The 24777-nt window shown below is 40.1% G+C and overlaps 1 protein-coding gene across 6 annotated transcripts; it reads left to right on the top strand.

Annotated features, from left to right (window-relative positions):
• Positions 1 to 1838: 1838 nt before the first annotated feature.
• On the top strand, positions 1839 to 22732 carry LOC127423859 (dual specificity protein phosphatase CDC14A-like). Of its 6 annotated transcripts, none has more exons than XR_007894392.1 (15): positions 1839 to 2103; positions 3418 to 3508; positions 5280 to 5355; positions 5539 to 5631; positions 6109 to 6185; positions 6345 to 6411; positions 6486 to 6548; positions 7420 to 7507; positions 7719 to 7949; positions 9439 to 9577; positions 9664 to 9832; positions 10412 to 10515; positions 18665 to 18814; positions 19626 to 19679; positions 21810 to 22732. XR_007894392.1 is itself a non-coding variant. In XM_051668515.1 (15 exons), the coding sequence occupies exons 1-15, from the start codon at positions 2013 to 2015 to the stop codon at positions 21810 to 21812; spliced, it is 1566 nt and encodes a 521-aa protein (XP_051524475.1). In that variant the 5' UTR covers positions 1839 to 2012; the 3' UTR covers positions 21813 to 22727. The 6 variants fall into 6 exon arrangements, 4 of the variants coding, with proteins under 4 accessions (XP_051524475.1, XP_051524477.1, XP_051524479.1 ...); XR_007894391.1 differs by lacking the exon at positions 21810 to 22732 and adding an exon at positions 21574 to 21639; XM_051668515.1 differs by lacking the exon at positions 18665 to 18814 and adding an exon at positions 19813 to 20032 and having other exon boundaries at positions 21810 to 22727.
• Positions 22733 to 24777: the final 2045 nt, after the last annotated feature.

Genomic DNA, 24777 nt, shown 5'->3' with positions numbered 1-24777 from the left:
TTTTCTCTGTTGTTAAGGAAAAGAACAAAACAATTGGGAATCCATTTTTATTGAGGCCCACCTACAAGTAATTTCCTGGCTACACCCTTGATTGTGGCATTGTTTTCGTTATACTTAAGCGCATTTACCCCAAATATTTTCATTACTGTAATGCTTCACTGTGCAATGCGCACTAGTACGTTTTCCTTATGCATCAATTTCGCTACGTTTACACCTTTCTTCCATACTAGAACAGCAAAGAAGTAATCCATAAGACTCCAGTGGTTTAATCCATGTCTTCAGAAGTGATCCAAGTTAGATTTGGATGAGAACAAAACAAAAATATAACACATTTTTCCACTATAAATCTTGACATCAGCCGTCTCCTTGGTGATCATGATTTCAAGCTCAATTACACTTCTAGCACTCTGCGCACGTGTCACGCACTTGGAAGTGTAATCGAGCTAGAAATCACGATCCTGCCGAGAAACTGCAATGGAAAGATGGAAAGTGAAAAAGAGTTACATTTTGGTCTGTTCTTAACCAAAGCCGATTGGATCGCTTCAGAAGACATGGATGAAACCACTTATGGATCGCCTTTATGCTGCATTTGAAGACTGATAATTCGGTCCTCATTTGCTTGCATTGTACGAGCAAACAGACATCATATCTCCATTAAAATATCTTCATTTGTGTTCCGCAGAAGATAGAAAGTCATAGGAGTTTGAGACAACAGAAGGGTGAGTAAATGATGAGCAGTAGCGGATCCTGGCATAGGCAATTTAGGCAGTCGCCTAGGGCGGCAATGCTCTCTGGGGTCACCCCCCCTACAGAGCTTGTAAGATCGCGATGGGAGAAAGGTGCCCCAAATCGTGCCAGCCCGGAAGATTGCGATATGAGAGAGCCACCCCGCAGAGAGTTCACAAGTGCGCGATGCGAGGAAAGGTGCCCCGAGTTGTTCCTGACAGGCTTAAGATTATGAATGTTCATAATGTATTTTTATATTCTGAACAAACATAAGATAATCATGATATGTATATATTATTTTATACATGTGTATATACATACACACACACACACATACACATATATACATATATAGAGAGAGAGAGAGTTCATTTTTATATTCAATGTCTAGTTATTTTTATTTAAAGGGACAGTACACCCAAAAATGAAAATTCTCTCATTTACTTACCCTCATGCCATACCAGAAACATTTTGCAGAATACAAATGAATATTTTACAAGAATATTTAAGCTCTGTAGGTCCATAAAATGTAAGTGAATGTTGGCCAGAACTTTGAAGCTCCAGAAAGCACATAAATGCAGCATAAACATAATCCATACGAATCAGATGTGAAAGTGGAGATTTAGAGTATAAAAAGGACTTAAATATTGATCTGTTTCTCATGTTGTTGTTGTTGATATATGGGGGGCGCCACGTCAGATCTCGCCTAGGGCACCAAGTAAGCCAGAACCGCCATTGATGATGAGAGAATTATCAATTTTGGGTGAACTATCCCTTTAAAAAATTACCTTAGGAAACTGAAAATGGAGGATTAATGTGTGAGATTCTGGTAACTTGTTTATTTAAACCAACAAATTAAGAGAAGCACAACAAATCAATACAATTGTGTATAATTAAATACTTAACATGATATAATATTTAGAATCTGTAATTGATATTATGGCATTACACTAATGAGAATTAAAGGGAAATGCCTGTCAATTAAAAATATATATAATATAATATCTTGCTGCTTTATTTTGATTTTAGGGGAAAATCTGACGTGAACCCTTTCACCGAAAACTTTATGGGTTAAAGTTCTGTCAATGCCCGTATGTTGGGCATTGTGACGTCACTCGGAACGCTTCTGTACGTCACTGGCAGGACAACTGGCTCAAATACACTTTGGCGTGTAGCGCATGGAGCTGAACTGGACTATGCCAAATAAAAGCACAAATTCTAAAGCGACCCGCGGGAAACATCACTTACTCATGTTTAAAGCGCAATCTTTTCGTGCATAGAGAAGAATGAAGCGCAAGAGTGAGCGACGGAGCGAGTCGAGGAAAAGACTGAGGGAAGAGGCGGAGCCCAGGCGCGAGATTTACACTCATATCACAGGTAAACAAATAACAACGCTGCCATCATGAGCGTGATTGAAGACACGACCACGATATTCTTTGTTCGCTGGGTGTAAACAGAGATTATTGCGCAGAGACGGGCCACTTCTATTTAAATGAATGAGAGAAATTGGAATGCCCAACGGCCAAGTCCCGCCTTACTTAAGGAAAAGAGCCAATCACCTTTCAGATACAGTCATCGTCTGTCACTCAGCTCGCTAACGCGCATGCGCATTAGTTATACAAGCCGGGAAAATGGCGTGTTTTAGCGTAATATGGGGTCAAGAAGCCCAATCCATGATTCCAATGTTATCAAATTCAATTGCTGATTTGAAATATGTCATTTGATCGTAATTTTGACCAACCGTTTATGAGATTTCGGTGTTCCCCCATTCAAGTAGATAGGAGCTGCACTGTCATGACTGGCAATGGCCTCCCGAGAGCGTTCCAAAGATGAACGACAGTGGACTGACTTGCTTGAGAGACTTTGGTCTGAATCACTAAGTAGTGGATCAAAGCGTTCAGTCAGAGCAGCGTGAGATTCTATTGGCCAGTCGGCGCTTTTCTCCTAGCAACGGCTTGGGCGGCGTGCCAATTAGAGTCGAATACTCCCTGCTGCTCCATTTAAATTCTAGGAGGAGGAGCCGAACGTGATTGACGTCTGTGCGGGGCGACAGTGAGCCAATCAGGTGCCTGGAAGGGACTGGCTTTAAACTGCATTGAACAGAATTCAGAGGAGTGAGCCGAGAGAGAGATCAGTGGCGTAGTGTTACATTATTACATTGTTACATTGTTACATTAAACGGATGCTTTGTAAATGCGTTTTTCATTTATTCCGGTGCAACAAAAATGGAACAAGTATAAACTTGGAACAAGAAAAATTACTGAATGTAGTGTTCGTTTCAGTTTATAGGATTTAGTGTAATTTATGCATAAATTGTCGACACACATGTAAATGTTTTGTTTGAATGTGTAAATGTGCGTTCGCTTTAGACTAGTGTAAAGTCTCATTTCACCCACCTGAGAATTAATAGGTTAAAATAATGCACCGGAACAACGTGTATAAAGAAAACTGTGATCTGCACAACTGCATTGAGTTCATTAAAGGTGAGAGCAGATGTTTCATTGTATCTCCTTTACAGTGTTTCATTGTTCCAATCTGTTTCAATCTGCGAGATTTGTGGGTTTCAAATCTGATTCATTCACATGTGTTTACATTCATAGACTGCACGAAACTCAGCAGAAAAGGACAATAATAACGAGCTAGTTTGCTGTCTTTCATATGAGCATCATGTGCACTTCTTCTATCTTTCAGATCATCTATATTTTGGTATTCTTCATCAGAAGGTCAAGAGTTCACCTGACAGACATTGTTTCTGCATTGATGAAGAGCTCTCATATGAAAAGTAAGAGTGTTAATGTCTTTAAATTGTGCATTACTTTAAAAACACATGATTGTGTTGATCTTCATATGTTACTTTATGGGGCTTTGGAAATTGGCTCGGAAATAATAAGTGGCGATAGGCCAATATATCAGCCTGGCGAATTAACTGGCCAGTATCTGGCCATTCTGAGATCCATTAGCTGTGTTTGCGTGGCCAAGAAGTGGAAAAAAATCTATTGGGGGCTTTTTTTGACGGTGAATAAATGATTATTTATTTATTTATTGTTTTGGTGAATGTTCCATGAACATGTTTATTGTATTTCAGTAATTTTGTGTACTTCTCATTTGCTGTCATTAAAACTGCCGTCAGCAATATCAGTTGTTTTGTTAAAGGGACAGTTCACCCAAAAATGTACATTCTCTCATCATTTACTCACCCTCATGCCATCCCAGATGTGTATGACTTTCTTTCATCTGCAGAACACAAATGAAGATTTTTAGAAGAATATTTCAGCTCTGTAGGTCCATACAATGCAAGAAAATGGTGACCAGAACTTTGAAGCTCCAAAAAGCACATAAAGGCAGCATAAAAGTAATCCATAAGACTCCAGTGGTTTAATCCATGTCTTCAGAAGTGAGATGACAGGTGTGAGTGAGAAACAGATCAATATTTAAGTCCCTTTTTTACTATAAATCTCCACTTTCACTTTCACTTCCACATTTTTTTTCTTTCTCCCCAATTTGGAATGCCCAATTTACAATGTGCTCTAAGTCCTCGTGGTGACGTAGTTGCCACCACGGAGACATAGCATGTGTGGATGCTTCACGCTATTCTCCGCGGCATCCAAGCACAACTCACCACACGCTCTACCGAGAACCACATTATAGCGACCACTAGGAGGTTACCCCATGTGACTCTACCCTCCCTAGCAACCGGGACAATTTGGTTGCTTAGGAGACCTGGCTGGAGTCTCTCAGCACGCCCTGGATTCGAACTTACGACTCCAGGTGTGGTAGTCTGCATCAATACTCGCTGAGCTACCCAGGCCCCTCCACATTCTTTTTTTTTTTTTTTTTTTGCCGATTCGCATTGTTCGTGCATATTGCACCCTACTGGGCAGGGAGGAAAATTTATAGTAAAAAAAGCACTTAAATATTGATCTGTTTCTCACCCACACCTATCATATCGCTTCTGAAGACATGGATTTAACCACTGGAGTCGTGTTGATTATTTTATGCTGCCTTTATGTGCTTTTTGGAGCTTCAAAGTTCTGGCCACCATTCAATTGCATTGTATGGACCAGCAGAGCTGAGATATTCTTCTAAAAGTCTTAATTGTGTTCAGCAGAAAGTTATACACATCTAGGATGGCATGAGGGTGAGTAAATTATGACAGAATTTAAATTTTTGGGTGAACTATTTCTTCAACTTCAGTGACACACCCTCTCTCCAAAACCCCACCCTCCAAAGACATCTGATGTCAGCAGTCCTGAATGTGCAAAATGATGCACGGGCTCCTGTATTAGTGATATCTGTCAGGTAGCAGGGACATTACGTGTGTGGTGTTAGAAGAAAAATCGCGTACCATACCTTTAAATTGCATTATGTATATATCCGCATTATATTGGCCATCAACCACCATGCTATGTAGATATTAATGTCAGCATCGGTCATTGAAAAATCCATATTGGTCAACCACTAACAATAAGGGCTTATAAATATAGTTTCTATGCTTTGCAGTGGATTGTTTCAGACTTTTATCATTCAACTCTTCGATTTTTATATTCGAACAGCTTCTACGCGGACTTTGGCCCACTCAACCTGGCCATGTTTTATCGCTTTTGTTGCAAACTCAACAAGAAGCTGAAGGTAAATGATGTTTTTCATCATTCTAGCACAGAGTGTGAAGTTACAATAAACTACAGCAGTATTTAGCAGAACAGTGCATGTAGACAACATATAAAGTACGCTAAAACATCATCACGTATTGTCTAATGCAATGTGGTAATTTGACAAATTTTGTTTAGTGTTTAATATGTTTTCCCACAACAGTCTTGTGCTCATGCAAAGAAGAAAATAGTGTTTTACACCTGTGGCGACAGGAAGAAACAAGCCAATGCTGCGTATTTGATCGGCTCTTATGCTGTAAGTGTTGCAGGCTGTCAGTAAACTGTATTTTTACTGTATGTTTAGCCATAAGTCTTTCAACTGTAGGGAAATGCAACCTGATGAAATGCTGAAAATGTGTTTTTAAAAGAATAGATTTACCTGTCATTATTCATTCACTCATCCTCACGTTGTTCCAAACCCATATGACTTTTGTTTTATTTTTGTAAAAAAAAAAAATGAAGTCTGCTTTTTGCCATATCATGAAAGTGAAGTTTGACCAGGGTTGTCAAGCTCCAAAAAGGTTAAAATAAAATTTAAATAATCATAAAACCATAGCAAAAATAGTTGGTATGACTCGTGCACTATATTCCATAATTTTAATTAAATCAATTTTAATATTTCTTTAATATTTATAATGCTTTAGAGTGTTTATTGTAATATTGTGAATTTTTGCTGCTAGTTTTTCTGCATATTTCATTGTGAAATAATTTACTCTTGTATATTGTCTTGAAGGTCTTGCATCTACAGAAAACACCAGAGGAAGCTTACAGTCTTCTAGTCTCTCAAAATGCATCCTATCTTCCTTTTAGGTAATAATTGAATTTGATCCCCTTCAAATTATTCCGGAAAATGCATATTATATTATAAATCAGTAGTGGTTAATGTATTTAAAAGTCACTTTCTCTTGTTAGTTTCTAGGTTTTTGATCATCTTTGAGTTTTACTAAAGTTTCTCATCACTTTCAACAGAGATGCATCTTTTGGAACTTGCATGTTCAATCTGAATATTCTTGACTGTCTACGGGCCATTCACAAGGTAATACAGATTCTCTCTGAAGTTGCATCAAATACGTGTGTTAGTGCTCTCTGGTCACATGTTGTGTGTTTCAGGCGCTGCAGTTCGGCTGGTTGGATTTCTCACAGTTTGATGTGGAAGAATATGAACATTATGAGGTGAGATCCCTCCAGGGTCAAAAATTAACAAGGGCTCAGGGGTGGTGTCAGTGGTTTAATCCGTGTCCTCAGAAGCGATATGATAGGTGTAGGTGAGGTATTTAAGTCCTTTTTTTACTATTAATCTCCACTTTCACTTCCACATTCTTTTTCTTTTGTTTTTGGCGATTCGCATTGTTCGTGCATATTGCACCCTACTGTGCAGGGGGGAAAATTTATAGTAAAAAAAAACACTTAAATATTGATCTGTTTCTCACCCACACCTATCATATCGCTTCTGAAGACATGGATTAAACCACTGGAGTCATGTGGATTACTTTTATGCTGCATTTATGTGCTTTTTGGAGCTTCAAAGTTCTGTCCACCATGATGTCGTGTCTAGAAGGTAACCCTCTTACATCAATCTCATGAGACTCATACACCGCTCGTAAAAGATCATTTCAAATTGTCTGTTTTGATAGTCATTCTTGATGACAAATTTAAGTGCTCAAATAAATGTTTCACATAACTTCAGCTCCGCATGTGCTACTGTCAGCCGTGGGAAAATCTTGACGTGAGAGGGTTACCTTCTAGACACGACCGGGCTCAGGGCACAAACGCCAGAAAAAGTGAAGAAAAAAAAACTTGTTGTGGGAGCAAAAAGATTTTAGCACTTTATTTTACAGTACGTATACTTTCCTGGTACATGGTAGTTACGGGACTTTTGAAGAACAATGTAGTTACACAATAACTAGATTGTATTGTAATGCTAGTACATAAGCAGTTAAATACTAACCCTAATATAAAGTGTTAATGATCATTTAATCAGTTTATCACTGACTGTCAGACTTGATCCTGTAATTTAAATAATTTTGTTTGATTTTCTTCGCAGAGGGCAGAGAATGGAGATTTCAACTGGATTATTCCAGGGAAGTTCTTGGCTTTCAGCGGTCCTCATCCAAAGAGTAAAATCGAGAATGGTGCGTATGGATTAGTTCACCCATTTCACCATTATGCTGACTGTAGTCTCTGCAACCATGTAATCTGTGTAAAACTAATCTGGGGGTATGAGAGGACTGTTCTGAGTTGTTATAAAATTTACGAATATCCAGCCGCACTTTTGACCTGTACAAGTCTCTCCTGTGCACACACTTTACAGAACAAATAACATTTGCTATTTTTCTTCATCAGGATACCCTCTTCATGCCCCGGAAGCGTACTTCCCCTACTTCAGAAAGCATAACATCACCACCATCATCCGGCTCAATAAGAAAATGTACGATGCCAAGCGTTTCACAGACATGGGCTTCAAACACCATGACCTGTTCTTTGTGGATGGTAGCACGCCCAATGATGTCATCGTCACCAAGTTCCTAAACATCTGTGAGAATGCTGATGGGGCAATCGCGGTCCACTGTAAAGGTACGGACACTTTCGAAAGGATATTATATATGGCCCTGTTAACAATAAGTATTAGCATCCGTCTCGGGTGATCCAATCGCAAGTGATGCGCTGTTTATTTGAACTTGCTGTCTGCGCTGGTTTAACCCCCAATTCACTAAAGGATTAATGCAGATCAGGCAACATTTATGCTGAACGCAATTCCGATCTTGCAGGTCAGTTCTGAGGACTGTATAGAGGAGGATGCAACAGACCAATGCAATCTGACACACACTGTACAGCATCACTGCACTATCACGTGTTGAATGTTTGCTTGACTATGCCGCACATTTCAATATATGCCAGGTTACAGGGCTCCAGACTAACATTTGAGAGCATTGGCACCGGTGCCACAGCACCTGATTTGGTAGCACTAGTGGCGGTCTGGGGCGTATAAAATGAAAAATGTTAAGACAGAAACTAATAATAAAAGTGATATTATTATTATTATTATTATTATTATTATTATTATTATTATTAAAATGCAAAATTAAGTGCAATTACCAGTAACCTCTTGCGACCCCCGCGTCCTTCTGCGTTGACGTTGTATTTTGGTTTCGCAATACGCAACGCATAATTTTAATTAATTTAAACCTCCTGATCTCAGTTCAGAAGACTCTAGGCTGTCATTAAATGGTTAAACTTTCGACATACAGAGTCATGCGACAAAACAACATGGTCACCAATCACAGCGGAGTTTGTCTTTGGAAGAAACGCCAACAAAACTACATCTTGTAAGAAACCTCATTAAGTTTTTACATTGAAACCTGTTTGAGTCAAAAGATTAGAGTCTCTAGTTTCATCCGAAATGCCATTTTGAAAATTAGCATGCTGCTAAACACAACGAGCACTATAGTGGACAATAGCGCTAGTTTTTCATTAGAAACCCTATATTTACTGTGCATTATCACATTGAGAAAAAACATACTTTCAGAGGCTTTATATGGAGTTAGGATGAAAATAAGATGCATTTCAAACTGTTCTGAGACCAGTGCAGACAGACAGCACACTAGAGGTTAAGTCATTCACTAAATAGGGAGCAAGGGAGCATCCTATAGCTCTGTATGCAGTTAAGTGCATTCACACCTAAAATCTGATCAAAAGTTCAGTTTCAGGCTGCAGATGATGTTTGGATCACTCAACATGTTTGACAGACATGGGACAATGATAATCAGTACTTCCTACATTTTATTTGAACATGGTTGGCAGTGATTGGACGATGCTGGCCATTACTTTGAATCAGAATTAATTATGCTGGTTTCTGATTGGTGAAATGCTTCAGCACTGGCTATCACCTGTTTGTAACTGGATAGCGGTTGGTTAGTTAATAAGATGCATGTTTTGTGGTGAAATACCACATGCAAAAGTTGCACAACTGTTCAGTGAATTCGCCCCTTTGGCGCTGAGCAGGAGGTTCCCTTATTTAACATCATAAATGAGAAATGGTTACGGGTATGACGGTCTGTTTCAGCTGGTCTGGGTCGAACAGGAACCCTCATCGCCTGTTACATGATGAAACACTTCAGACTGACGGCAGCTGAAGCCATCGCATGGATCAGAATCTGCAGGCCCGGATCAGTCATTGGACCTCAACAGAACTTCACTGAACAGTGAGTGAGAACTCTGTGTTGGGACTTCTGCCATCCTACAAAGGCAGAACATGTAACATTAATTTCTACATGACTCAATCTAACAGGAAGCAGTCCAGTCTGTGGGCAGAGGGTGATGTGTATCGGCAAAAGATAAATGAGCAGGAAAATGGCACGAGTAAAACAGAAGTGGCTGGAATCTTGTCTGGAGTTGAAGATATCTCCATCAATGGAACGAACAAGAATATCTCACCGAGGAGAACAACCACTGAAACAGTGAGTAACTGGCTGAACACATGGAAACTACTGGAGAGTTCTATGTGATTAGAAATACCTAGCTTTTGGGGGCCTGGGTAGCTCATCGAGTATTGACGCTGACTACCACACCTGGAGTCACGAGTTTGAATCCAGGGCGTGCTGAGTGACTCCAGCCAGGTCTCCTAAGCAACCAAATTGGCCCGGTTGCTAGGGAGGGTAGAGTCACATGGGGTAACCTCCTCGTGGTCACTATAATGTGGTTCTCGCTCTCGGTGGGGCGTGTGGTGAGTTGTGCGTGGATGCTGCGGAGAATAGCGTGAAGCCTCCACAGGCGCTATGTCTCCAAGGTAACGCGCTCAACAAGCCACGTGATAAGATGCGCGGATTGACGGTCTCAGACGCGGAGGCAACTGAGATTCGTCCTCCACCACCCAGATTGAGGCGAGTCACTACGCCACCACGAGGACTTAGAGTGCATTGGGAATTGGGCATTCCAAATTGGGGAGAAAAGAAAAAAAAAGAAACGCCTAGCTTTTGAAGACTAGGTGTAAACGGTCAAATTGAGTGTTAATCTGGTTGTGTTTTTTTAATCTTTAGCACACTGAGGAAGAGGAAGAGGAATGTGGAGGTCTTACACAAGGCGACAAACTAAGAGCGCTGAAGAGTAAGAGGCAGTCCAGAGTGTCCACCGGTTCATTATCGTAAGTTTGTCTCGTTCTTCCCCATCACACTAGTGTGCTCTCCTTCGATATGCTGGTGAGTCTCACGAAGATTTGTAAGCACAAATATTTAAATAAACATATAGAGAAAATTCTAATATATAATGTTTTATAATGTATGTATATAGAGTTGTGCTCAAAAGTTTGCATACCCTGGCAGAAATTGTGAAAGTTTGGCACTGATTTTGAAAATAGTCTTTTATTTAAGGATAGTGATCATATGAAGCCATTTATTATCACATAGTTGTTTGGCTCCTTTTTAAATCATAATGATAACAGAAATCACCCAAATGGCCCTGATCAAAAGTTTACATACCCTTGAATGTTTGGCCTTGTTACAGACACACAAGGTGACACACACAGGTTTAAATGGCAATTAAAGGTTAATTTCCCACACCTGTGGCTTTTAAAACTGCAATTATTGTCTGTGTATAAATAGTCAATGAGTTTGTTAGCTCTCACGTGGATGCACTGAGCAGGCTAGATACTGAGCCATGAGGAGCAGAAAAGAACTGTCAAAAGACCTGCGTAACAAGGTAATGGAACTTTATAAAGATGGAAAAGGATATAAAAAGATATCCAAAGCCTTGAAAATGCCAGTCAGTACTGTTCAATCACTTATTAAGAAGTGGAAAATTCGGGGATCTCTTGATACCCAAGCCAAGGTCAGGTAGACCAAGAAAGATTTCAGCCACGACTGCCAGAAGAATTGTTCGGGATACAAAGAAAAATCCCACAGGTAACCTCAGGTGAAATACAGGCTGCTCTGGAAAAAGACGGTGTGGTTGTTTCAAGGAGCACAATACTTGTTGACCCCTCTCCAAACATAGCGCTTATGATTGTGAACATAAAGCTCTATTTTGGTCTCGTCACTCCAAATTACAGTGTGCCAGAAGCTTTGAGGCGTGTCAAGGTGTTGTCGGGCATATTGTAAGCGGGCTTTTTTGTGGCATTGGCTCAGTAAAGGCTTCTTTCTGGCAACTCGACCATGCAGCTCATTTTTGTTCAAGTATCGTCGTATTGTGCTCCTTGAAACAACCACACCGTCTTTTTCCAGAGCAGCCTGTATTTCTCCTGAGGTTAATAAGTGATTGAACAGTACTGACTGGCATTTTCAAGGCTTTGGATATCTTTTTATATCCTTTTCCATCTTTATAAAGTTCCATTACCTTGTTACGCAGGTCTTTTGACAGTTCTTTTCTGCTCCCCATGGCTCAGTATCTAGCCTGCTCAGTGCATCCATGTGAGAGCTAACAAACTCATTGACTATTTATACACAGACACTAACTGCAATTTAAAAAGCCACAGGTGTGGGAAATGAACCTTTAATTGCCATTTAAACCTGTGTGTGTCACCTTGTATGTCTGTAACAAGGCCAAACATTCAAGGGTGTGTAAACTTTTGATCAAGGCCATTTGGGTGATTTCTGTTATCATTATGATTTAAAAAGGAGCCAAACAACTATGATGATAAATGGCTTCATATGATCACTATCCTTAAATAAAATATTTATATTAGGACCTTTTAAGATTTGTTTTTAATTGTGACATTATTTTCAGGAGAGTTAAGCACATTTACAAATCATACTATTAATATACACCGATCAGCCACAACATTAAATCCACCTGCCTAATATTGTGTAGGTCCCCCTCGTGCCGCCAAAACAGCCCCAACCCGCATCTCAGGATAGCATTCAGAGATGATATTCTTCTCAGCACAATTGTACAGAGTGGTTATCTGAGTTACCGTAGACTTTGTCAGTTCAAACCAGTCTGGCCATTCTCTGTTGACCTCTCTCATCAACAAGGTGTTTCCGTCCACAGAACTGCCGCTCACTGGATGTTTTTTGTTTTTGGCACCATTCGGAGTAAATTCTAGAGACTGTTGTGTGTGAAAATCCCAGAAATACTCAAACCAGCCCGTTGGTGCTGTTTTGGCAGCACGAGGGGGACCTACACAATATTAGGCAGGTAGTTTTAATGTTATGGCTGATTGGTGTATATTAATATGTTTATACATCATGGTAGCAATTTTGTACTGCCTTTGAATTTTTTAAATAATTTAAAGCAGTATTTTATTATTGTAAGACAGTAGACAGGTTTGGTGAGATTCACCAGTACATCTATGGAGAGTGTAAACCATTAGACAATCAAATCATTGAGTTTATTCTCCATGTCACGACTCCTAGATCATGTGCATAGTATACGTAGTGTTTTTCTCATGATAATGTATGCTCAAGTGTGTGCATGCATATTCTACACAGTCACTTACACATTACAAGTTCCCCTGCCATACAAGTAGACTAACTGCACGTTTCAGTTTACACTCTGTCTACACTTCCAGTGTAAACGGACTGAAGTTGCACCTGGTGTAGACAGGGTGTTAGACTATAAATCATCAGTGTGAACTCAGTGTGCCATCAGCCCATTGTGACTGAGTCTTCCTGTTCATAATTGTGCTGGCGAGACGAGAGAGATCCCAAAAGCCTTTTATCACACGACAGGCGAGTGCTAGTAAAGTGCTGCAGCGTGCTGAGCCGTTGTGTGCAGCGTGTTGTGTGCCGTTGAAATGGTAGCAGAATGACTGGACGTTTGCGGTCAGTAAGAGGTGCCCGTCAGGTAAGTCCCTGTCAGCCTGTGATGTCATCGCCCAGTGTAATGAATGTGGCGGCTGCATATCGTGCTTTTATTTTGGCAGTGAGATTCATTCAGCCTTCATTTTCGCCAAAGTAAATTTTCAAACCCTTTTCAATGTTCCATGTGTCTCAAATTCTGAAGAGTTTCTGTCCTGAAAGAGATTTGCCAGCAGACACTTTTTGAAAACTGTGTTTGTGGTGACTTTTCTCGTTTTTGGAAATAAAATCGAAATTGGTCACCATAAAATAACGCTATTCCAGACAGATGCAGTGAGAAATCTTGCATTCTTTCCCCTGAAAAGCTTCTCTGACCTTTCTTGTAACATTTTCAGTCTTTTTGCTGTTAAAAACAAGCATGATGTACTTAAATTCGATGTTCTAACCAAAGAATTTCACAAACTTGTTGCTTTGCATGATGTTATATGATGTTTGTGCTTTGTTTTCCATGCATGAACAACAGTATTGATGTCTTAAAGGGATAGTTCACCAAAAATGAAAATTCTGTCATTAATTTCGGTTCATCATGTCGTTTCAAACTCAAAAAAATAATTAAAAAAAATGTTTATCTAGGCCACTCTTCTCCATATATTGAAAGTGAAGAGTGAGTGGTAGAGGTCGGCTGCTAGTGGATTTTGCCGATACTGATAACTAAGGTGAAATCAACCGATTAATCAGCTGATAGATTTTAAAATCGATTTAAAAAATAATAAAAAAAAAAATCTTTGTCTATACTTACCTTGAAGTGCACAGACATTGAGGCTACAAGAGTCCAAAGTGAATAAAATCCTGTAACAGTTTGGGAAAGGAGGATGCGGGAACCGGAGCAACAAACAACAAAACTTAAATCAAACAGAACATCAAACTGAAAACACAGCAACATAAACACACACAGAGCGGCCGTCTCTCTCTCTCTCTCTCTCTCTCTCTCTCTGGCGTCCCCGGCTCTTCCCTTATCTCCCTCCTGCTGATTAGGCAACTCCATGCCGGGCATGTATCCTCACGGCCCAGTCATGCCCTCCTCCTTGTCACACTCCTCCAACGCCCAATTCAGGCCTGGGCGCCATCCGATGGTCCTCCCCGGCTCCTGAGAATCTGAGAGAGACAAAGGGAGAGGAAGAGAGAAAGAGCAAACGGGAGAGAGAGAAAAGAAACGCCCTTCTTCAGCTCCCGCGGGCGCCAGCGGTTCCTCTGGCAGACGACAGCGAGTCCTCCGTCACCTGCCAGACAGCAACGGCTCCTCTGCTTTCCGGCAGACGGCAGATGGCAGCAGCGAGTTCTCATGGACAGCGTGCCCTTCCTCCTTTCCCGGGTGTCGGCACCAGTGTAACAGTTCGGGAAAGGAGGATGTGGGAACTGGAGTAACAAACAACAAAACTTTAATCAAACAGAACATCATGCTGAGTGACACCAGCCAGGTCTCCTAAGCAACCAAATTGGCCCGGTTGCTAGGGAGGGTAGTGTCACGTGGTAACCTCCTCATGGTCGCTATAATGTGGTTCTCGCTCTCAATGGGGCGCATGGTGAGTTGTGCGTGGATGCCGCGGAGAATAGCGTGAAGCCTCCACACACGCTAGGTCTCCGCAGTAATGCGCTCAGCAAGTCACGTGATAAGATGCACGGATTGACGGTCTCGGTCGCGGAGGCAACTGAGATTCGTCCTCCGCCACCCGGATTGAGGCGAGTCACTACACCACCACGAGGACTTAGAGCGCATTGAGAATTGGGCATTCCAAAACACAGCAACATCAAAACACATACAGGGCAGCTGTGTCTCTCTCTCTCTCTCTCTCTCTCTCTCTCTCTCTCTCTCTCTCTCTCTCTCTCTCTCTCTCTCTCTCTCTCTCTCTCTCTCTCTCTCTCTCTCTCTCTCTCTCTCTCTCTCTCTCTCTCTCTCTGGTGTCCCCGGATCTTCCTTTATCTCCCTCCCACTGATTAGGCAACTCAGCACCGGGCATGTATCCTCACGGTCCAGCCACGCCCTCCTCCTCGTCACAAATCCCAAAAGCAGTTTATTGTGCAACCAAAATTAAATTTTGGTGCATAATGTGGGACTTTCAACCATAAGCCTGAAATACATTGGGACTGGTATTCACAAAATTAAGTTTATATATATATATATATATATATATATTAAACAGATCAGCCACAACATTAAAAGCACCTGCCTAATATTGTGTAGGTCCCCCTCGTGCCGCCAAAACAGCGCCAACCCGCATCTCAGAACAGCATTCAGAGATGATATTCTTCTCACCACAATTGTACAGAGTGGTTATCTGAGTTACCGTAGACTTTGTCAGTTCAAACCAGTCTGGCCATTCTCTGTTGACCTCTCTCATCAACAAGACGTTTCCATCTACAGAACTGCCTTATACACTATTTTCACAAGCTTTTTCTTTCCCACAAAAATGCATTATAATGCATGTTGCTTAAAACAGTGGCCCTGGAAGGCCAGATTATTATTATTTTCCATTGATCTACAGGCCTACTATTTTTTTTAACTCATCAGTCTGTCTACTGTCTACAAACTGATGACACCAATTTTAAATGGAAACTGGTTTGTTAAGCTTTAAAAAAATGGAAAAGGCTGAAGCGTAATTATGGGGAAGAAAACGCTTGACAGAAACATGTAGTCTTTCTCTATTACTGGCAAAAAGTAGTGTTGTCAAGCTCTAAAAAGACAACAAAAAAAAAGCATAATAAGATTATTTCTTTTGACTTTGCACTATATTCAAACTTTTCTAAAGCTTTACAATAGCACCTAAAAAAATATATTTTGTGTCATGGAAGAGAGAGAGTCAAACTGGTTTAGAACAACGTGAAGGTGAGTAAATAATGACAGAACTTTTACATTTTGGTGAACTGGCCCTTTAAACGGCTTTGTATTGTTGGCATATTATGTCCATTTTGCTTTGATTGTCTTTTTCATCTGTATTGCAGACTGGATCTGAACGCTCAATACAACTATTGTTTTTTTTCTGCAAACTGAAGCCACAAATGACATTTTAGAGTATATCAAAAACAGGTTTAAAACTATTGAAGCAATCATGATCTTAGGACGTTTTTCCTTGTCAAAGTTGCCCTTGGCTTGCTCACTCAGGGTATTAAAGCACTATTTTCTGTAAAGCTACTTTTAATTGATATATAATTTATATTATATATACACAGCTGTTCAGCCATGAAGTCAATTTGTAGGCGAACTCAGAAGACTAATTCGCCATGGGTTCCCTCTGGAGTTTCCTACGGGTTTTTATAATGAGGTTTTTTATTTTATGAGTAAAATAAGGTCTGTGGTAAACAGTACTTAAAGAAACTTGGACGTTTTGTTCTACGACATTAATTACACAGTCATACCTCAAACGTGAATTTTGAAGCTGTTGAGTTTTTTTTTTTTTAAATGGATGTTGCTTGCAAGTTGCTGTATAAGAACTACGACGGTTTTCCGTTTTGTCAGGCATGAACACTCACATGCTTGTGGTAGCTGTAGTCCTTACCTAGCAACTAGTTAGCAACGTACTTTTTAAAAAACACAGTTCATATTTGAGGTATCACTCTGTGTAATTAATGTTGTAGTCAAAATGACCAATCATCTTCAAGCAATGTTTACCACAGACCTTATGTTACTCATAAATCCAAAACTGCCATTATAAAAACCCAAAGGAAAATCCCGGGGGAACTCATGGCTCAAAAATGCTTTCCGGGTTTTTCGACTATCCGAACGACTCTATATTTGGCCTTTTTGAGATTATCAGCATCGGTTGATTAATTGAGGCTGATTTGCCGATTAAAGAAATATTCCGGGTTCAATACAAATTAGATTAGATTAGATTAGATTCAACTTTATTGTGCAGAGTACAGGTACAGAGCCAATGAAATGCAGTTAGCATCTAACCAGAAGTGCAAATGGCAATATGTGTATATATAATAAGTATATAAAATAAAGATTTTTATGGAGTGCGAAGTTATGAGGTAGAGAAGCAGAGACTAGCTCAAATGAAGAAGTAAAAACACTGAAGGTGCAATGTACAGAATGAGGTATAATATATGTAAATATATATATATATATATATATATATGGCCGGTGACCATAATAGTGCAAGTGGCATCAAGAGGTAGAAATAATGCGCAAGGGAATGTGCAAATAAAAATAAATATGTAGTCCGAGTGGGATGTAGTGTTCAGCACCTGAGTTTAGAGTTCAGTAGGCTGACAGCTGAGGGAAGGAAACTGTTCCTGAGTCTGCTGGTGTGACACCGAAGACTCCTATAGCGTCTTCCAGATGGGTGAGGAGTAAACAGGCCATGGTTGGGGTGAGAGGTGTCTTTGATAATGCTTCTCACCCTCCTTAGGCAGCGTTTGTGGTGAATGTCTTTGATGGAGGGTAGCTGAACACCAGTGATGTATTAGGCAGTTTTCACCACCCGCTGGAGGACCTTCTGGTCTGAGACAGTGCAGTTGCCATACCACACTGTAATGCAGTTTGTTAGGATACTTTCAATAGTGCAGCGGTAAAAGTTCAGCAGGATATGCTTTGCTTAGCTTCCTAAGGAAGTAAAGGCGCTGTTGCTCCTTTTTTGATCAGAGTGGAGGTGTTGTAGGTCCAAGCTCAATCGACAGCATCGACATTAAAAAAAATTTGCCCCCATTGACTTCCATTGTAAGTGCCTCACTGGAACACAGATTTGTGCTTTTTTAAAGTAAAGAATGGACGAATTGAAATACATTTTTGTGGTAATCAACATTATGCCGCAAATGCTGTCGACTGAGCTTAACTTGTATTGAACCCTGAATATCCCTTTAAGGCCACGTCCACACTAACATGTTTTTGTTTTGAAAACACTTTAATTGTGCTTCGTTTACGTCTTTCATCCACACTAGATCAGCATTTTCCTCCACCGAAAATAGAGTGTTTCAAAGGCGCTTTCCATTACGGTTTACTTTGGAAAACGATGACGTTAGGAAACGACATGAGTTGTCCAAACAAAACACATTAGAGAAGTGGTCATTCCGCCTAGTGTTCCAAAAATCTACCGGCAGCCTTGTCAATTGTTAGCGTATATTTAGTGGTTTTAAATAGAATATGAGACTTTTGACTAAATTCAGCAATTTTGTGCACATCTTGTTTTGGTCGACCACTACTTCCTTGTGAAGTGGATTAAATACTGTTCATAAGCACTAAATTACTGTAAGGGCCCAAGTATACTTTGGTTTTCTGCATGCTTGTACGTATCACGCACTGTCCGGATGCAGCCCGACACGCGGACCTGCCATTGACTGTAGTGTGCATCCATACGGGCTCGCAGTAAGAAGATTATATTTTGAAAGGCTAGGGCACGTGACTCTGCGTGAGACGTAACATGTGGAAAAAGGAAGTATACCCTAGCCCCAAGTTCCTGTAGAGTCCAGTTTCATTCAGTATGCAGTGGAAAAAGACCAGTCCTCTGTCTCTTCCCTACTTGTTGTTTTTGGTTGTGTTCTAAATGTCGCCCCTGTGTCTAGATGGCTGTTCTCTATGCTGCTCTCTGCACTCTGTAGCCTTGTCTTCTGCTGGGTGTTGTTTGGCTCCCCCTCCATCCATTACTGTATGGACGGGTGGGATTATAAATGATTTCCCCCATCACTCTTAGCACGTCTCTGGACTGGATTGCTGTAAGTGTGCTCGGATCCCCCTTTACAAATAATACAGGGCTCAGTGTGGCGTCAATGAACAGATGAAGCATTGCTTTGTTGCTTAATACTTCAACTCTTCCCTCAGTCGATATTATGTACTTTTTATGCAGAAATCGTAGGTACAGTAATGCACTTTACAATGGAAGTAAATGAGTCCAGGCAGTTTGTATGTATAAAAGCAAACGTCTGAAGCTCATTTTTGTTAAAGCACTTATTTTAAGTATTTCGTACAAAGATGTGTGTTATTCTCTTATTACTTGGAATTGCCCGACATGTAATGAATTTGTAATGTTCTATCATATACATTACATGCATGTAAAAAATGTGAGTTCTGTTGTTCTGAACTGCAAAAACAGAAGTGCAGAAATGTTTTGGAAGTACAAAATAACCTTTATTCACATCAAGCATTATGTTATATTTATATCTTTTTATCTTCTCTTTATCTTTCATTAAAATGTTGGCCTCAATTTATCTCTATGTTAGGTGCTAACAGACTGTCTTATTCATACTTGATATATTATACAAATGTACTTAAAGGCCCTTGAATGCTTGAACCCCGTTAATTGCGGCTTGCAGCTATATTTGGTGATGATTAATTTTCCTATGAAGTAATCAGTAGAAATATTTAACTACAATTTTTGAGGAGAAATTAGTAAGTTGGTGTGGATCACTTTTTTGAGTAACTCCAACACAGAACAGAATTATTCTGCAATATAGCACGGAAGGATATACTGTAAATCTGTCAAATGTGTGATTCTTTCATATAATCTGTAAAACATCTTTCGTACAGCTCCGATAAAAGGAAAAGGACCAGAGCTTCGCTTGGATCCAACAGGACCAGTAGGTGAGTGTATTGAGTTTTTAAGCCGTTTTGCTCTAAAAAAAACAAAAAAAACACATGCTATTTTTAAGCAAATCGCTCAAGCTCTAGTTTGACGTTCATTTTTACAGTGTACGTATTCCTCTCCATTTCACAGCTCGTTGTTACAGTCAAGACTTGCAAAGTCTTTAGGCAACTTGCACGTAATGGCCTGTGAAAACGACCATGTGTTCTCTGAAGTTAACGCCGCCTCTATGGCCAACAGTAATTTCAACAAGCAGTCGAACTTAAAGCACTTAAACCCAGTTGCTACCCAGAGGGCGTCCTCTGCCGTTTCAAAGCAACACTATGGTCACAGTCTGAGTTTACTCAGCTCAGTAAGTCAACAGCAGAATGTTTAATCTAGGCTTTATAAAACACTCATACGGCCGCCCTGTCCCCTGTCGTCTTTGCTTGCGCTCTGTACTCTGCATGCCGCAACACCATGGTGAAATCATGAATGACTATCACACAAAATGATTCAGAATGACTTTTACAAGTTTACTCTGTGAGCATGGCTCTGGTCCTGTTTACACCTGATATTAAAATCCCAAACATCTCGGGTTATCCAATCACAAGTGGACAGATCACAGCTTACACCTGGCTTTAACCACCTGAGACCCCCGCGTGCACATTTTCCATTTCCTTTTTTGATTTGTAACTAGTAGCACCTAATAAACAAGCAAAAATTCAAGAGCAAATAGTTTTCCTAAACATTTATGTCTACATATGTGTACAGTGAGAGTAAGTTGTGAAATTTTAAGTAATTTCAAGCTATAGAAATTAATCAAATAGTTTATTATGTGTCCAGAAGTGTTGATTATTCAAGTTTTAGAGATGCTATAGACATTACAGCTGATTTTCTATAAAGCTGAATAAATAATTCTGTTTCAAAGTAATGTCCAGCATCATCCAATCACTGTCAACCATGTTAAAATAAAATGATACATTATAAATTCTGAATCTATGTACTGATTATCATTGTCACATGTCTGTCAAACATGTTGAGTGATCCAAACATCATCTGCAGCCTGAAACTGAACTTTTGATCAGATTTTAGGAGTGAATGCACTTAACTGCACAGAGAGCTATAGGATGCTCCCTTGCTCCCTATTTAGTGAACGACTTAACCTCCAGTGTGCTGTCTGTCTGCACTGGTCTCAGAACAGTTTGAATTGCACCTTATTTGCATCCTAACTCCGTATACAGCCTCTGAAAGTAACATTTTCCAGCTTTTGGATACATCCATTGATTCTCAATGTGATAATGCACCGTGATGGAAAGTTAGTCCTATTGTCCACGTACGTGGACATTGTGTTTAACAGCGTGCCGTTTCGTGAGAAATCGATGCAATTTTTTAAATGGCATATCGGATGAAACTAGAGACTCTAATCTTTTGCCTCAAACAGGTTTTAATTTGAAAACTTAAGTTGGTTTCTTACCAGATGTAGTTTTGTTGCCGTTTCTCCGAAAGACAAACTTGGGTGAGATTGGCACCATGTTGTTTTGTCACACGACTCGGTGCGCTGAAAGTTGAACCCTTTAATGACAACCCAGAGTCTCCTGAACTGAGATCAGCTGGTTTTTAAAAAATGTAATTAAGCATAGCCTATAGCGAAGCCAAAGGGTAATGTCCACGCATGTGGACGCGGGGTCTCACGAGGTTAAGATGCGTCTACTTTGACCACTTGTGTTCCGAATTTCGAGTGCGTTCGGACTACCTCCGAATGTGGTTTGAGGATCACTAAGACAGATGTCAAAACTAGGTGTAAACGAGGCCTCTATTCTGCTACGGTAATAGGATTGGAGATTCTTTTCATCTTGCTTGGTAGTTTTAACTGGTCTCTGTTTTTTCACTGCCTTTGCCTACCTGTAACAGACCATCTGTGTCCAGAAGAAAGAAATCGCTTCATGCAATGCAATCGGCACGCTTTCAGAGACCATGGTATCTAAACATCTTCTCTATCTTCCTTATGCTTTTTTTTTAGTTGTCAAGCATTCCTCAGCATCTATCTGATATTAGAGCATGCTTTTGCATGCCTGCTGATCATCATTTTGCTTTCAAGCAGATATTGTTTTGGTCTGTGATGTTCATAAGTATCTAATTTTTTCCAGTAACTCCATCTCCAAAGCTCGCGCTCCGCTTCTGCGCTGAAAACGGCTGTGGACCCAGAAAAGACCAGCGTCATCTAGACTGCACTAATATTCTTCTTGTTTTATTTCTTATGGTTTACATATTTTGTCTAAGCAGTCTTCTATGTACATCAAAAAGGAATCTGTTTTGATGGGAAAAGTCCTCAAATGTTAATCATTTGTATTTGAGAAAACAAATCTTTTTAAATCTGAGAGAGCTTTAAAATGCTTAAGTCTTCTTTTTATGCCAGTGTACATATCATGCATTTCAGAATGCTGCTTTAGCTATTATGTTACTAAACCTGTAATAATATTTTAAAAATAATGTACCTAATACTTTATCTACGTTACCCTACAACCATGTGACATACTGTAGATCTAATGTGAAGCTCTTTGTTTGAAACATACTGTGGTAACCATGACTGAAATCTGTATATAGGCTTAAATTTAATAGACAAAGTTTTTTTTAGTTTTTTTTTTCATGTAAATACTGCATACATTTATTTTGATGAAAGACTGAATTTAAATCATGATTATTTCACTTATACAGTATATATAACAGGAAAGGATTTGAATCATACCCTTTCAATAAATCCTTTCTGCTGTTGCAAATGTGGTTAATGAATGAACATCATTACACAGGTTTATCGAATTAATCGGAGTTTAACCAGATTTGTTAAGATATTTAACAGCAGTAAAATCTGGGCGACAGCACTAAATCTTGCTACATAAGATGAACTAGGCCTACTCTCCTACTGAAAAAGCCTGCAACTTGGATTTCATCCAAGTTACATTATATAGCGTTTTAAAAAGAGCCCAGATTAAAATAAAGATGTATACTGAGATGTAAATGTGTACAACTAAACAAAGAGGGAGTGAATAGAACGTTCAATTCGTTCTAAATTGAAAATATTTAAGTGTATACTAAATAGAAACAATAAAACGGCATGTTTTTCGAAGAGTCGAAAAGAGTGATGAATAGCAGAAATTAACAAAATATTTCACTTCAACAAAGTAGACGCAGTGACTTCTGTGCAGTGGTTCAAATGAATTGGTGACTCGTTTATTTGAACTGGTTTGTTTACATGAGTTGTCCGAACGAACCGATTCACTAAAATGAATTTGACTTCACACTGCTAAGTGAATCGGGGGGGTCGATTACTTTAATCTGAACCGATTCAGTGCATTTGATTGCCTCTGTTTGTTCATAGCTTAAAGGCCCAAACATACTCTATGCAAGTACGTGAACGCAGACGCAACTTTCTACGCAAGCACGATTTCACACGTCAATGCGTTGTGAAATGTGTCAGTGCTTAATTCATAACTCAATGCAAGTACGTGCTGCATTCTCTGCGTTGCCGCAAGGGGCGCTAGAGCGGATTTTCTTCTTTCAATCAACAACTGTCATGGCGTGGGGGCCTAGGTAGCTCAGCGAGTAAAGATGCTAACTACCACACCTGGAGTCGTGAGTTCGAATGCTGAGTGACTCCAGCCAGGTCTCCTAAGCAAACAAATTGGCCCGGTTACTAGGGAGGGTAGAGTCACATGGGGTAACCTCCTCGTGCTCGCTATAATGTGTTCTAGCTCTCGGTGGGGCGCGTGATGAGTTGTGTGTGGATGCCGTGGAGAATAGCGTGAAGCCTCCACACGCACTACGTCTCCACAGTAACGTGCTCAACAAGCCACGTGATAAGATGCGCGGATTGACGGTCTCAGACATGGAGGCAACTGAGATTCGTCCTCCGCCACCTGGATTGAGGCGAGTCACTACACCACCACGAGGACTTAGAGCGCATTGGGAACTGGGCATTCCAAATTGGGGAGAAAATAAAAAATTGAGTTGAATCTTTTTGAAAAATATATACAACTTTTTGTCCCCTCAAAAATTCAAGCGAATTTTTTTTTTCTCCGGGTCTCTCCCCACTCCTCAACTATCGACTCATCTACCACATCTGGTTTCGTGGTCACGCCCAAAAAAAAAAACGTAACCGCCAGAGCAACGCAAGAGCGCACGTAATGTATGTACAACGGGACCGCACGTTGGCCAAGCGCTCGCGTCTGCATACTTACGTGAATATATGTTTCGGCCTTTATGCTGAAGAGTGTCATTTCTGCGCCCCTAGCGCAACCTAACGAAATTGCCAAAATAAGCATTCTAAATATCCCCCTCGTTTGCCGTCAATCAAACAGATAGTCCTTCCTCGTTTCATGAGACGGGTTGCTCAATACAAACAGGAATTTTCATAGCGCCACAGAGACCCAGTGTTTACAGTTTTCAAGAAATGAACATACGACTGGCTTACCTCTAGTTGTGTCTGCATATAAAGTATTTTAACACCGAAAAAAGTTAACTTAAACTAGTATCACGTAATTGTTATTATTATCGTCGCATATGTGTAACGAATGTACATCCTATTTTAATTCTTTAGGAAATACGTAGAAATTGGTCTGTTGTCTGACCATTTCTTTCTGCGATAAATCCATCAGTTACAAGTTTTTAATAAAAGGTTGACAACAACTAAATTAAATGCATAACTTAAGTGCATTGTGCTGTTGTTGGATGTTGTACGCAGTAGGATTTTATCTCATTTGTAATAAAACATAAAGGGTTTTTATCATGCTATCTGAAGGCGCTGTATGGGGACAGCTGCTAAAACTCAAGTAAAACAAAAGGCGGTTTGATTACATAACTTTCGCGCCACCCTCTCCCGCCTTTCCCTTTAAACCGATGTTAATGTAAACACATAAAGAGAGAACGTAACGTCAACTGTAAAATATAAAAGACCCAATCTCATTGGCCAATAGCCCTGTCGGTCAGAAAAGGCGCGCTGTGATATATTTAAAACATACTGGACAGAACTCTCTGGGCCAATCAGCGTGAAGGGATTATTCGGGCTCTGCCATTGGCTACTGTGCGCGCTGAGAGTTTCACAGCGACTTTCATTGGTTG

This window comes from Myxocyprinus asiaticus, chromosome 33, assembly GCF_019703515.2.
Source record: "Myxocyprinus asiaticus isolate MX2 ecotype Aquarium Trade chromosome 33, UBuf_Myxa_2, whole genome shotgun sequence".
NCBI lineage: Eukaryota > Metazoa > Chordata > Actinopteri > Cypriniformes > Catostomidae > Myxocyprinus > Myxocyprinus asiaticus.
This window is presented reverse-complemented; position numbering and strand designations above follow the sequence as displayed.

Excerpts from the sequence above, each read along its gene's own strand:
- LOC127423859 (XM_051668515.1), top strand. The coding sequence starts at position 2,013 with ATGAAGCGCAAGAGTGAGCGACGGAGCGAGTCGAGGAAAAGACTGAGG. Across the intron at positions 5,632-6,108 it reads ATTTGATCGGCTCTTATGCT|GTCTTGCATCTACAGAAAAC; the intron begins GTAAGTGTTGCA and ends ATTGTCTTGAAG. Across the intron at positions 7,950-9,438 it reads AATCGCGGTCCACTGTAAAG|CTGGTCTGGGTCGAACAGGA; the intron begins GTACGGACACTT and ends GGTCTGTTTCAG.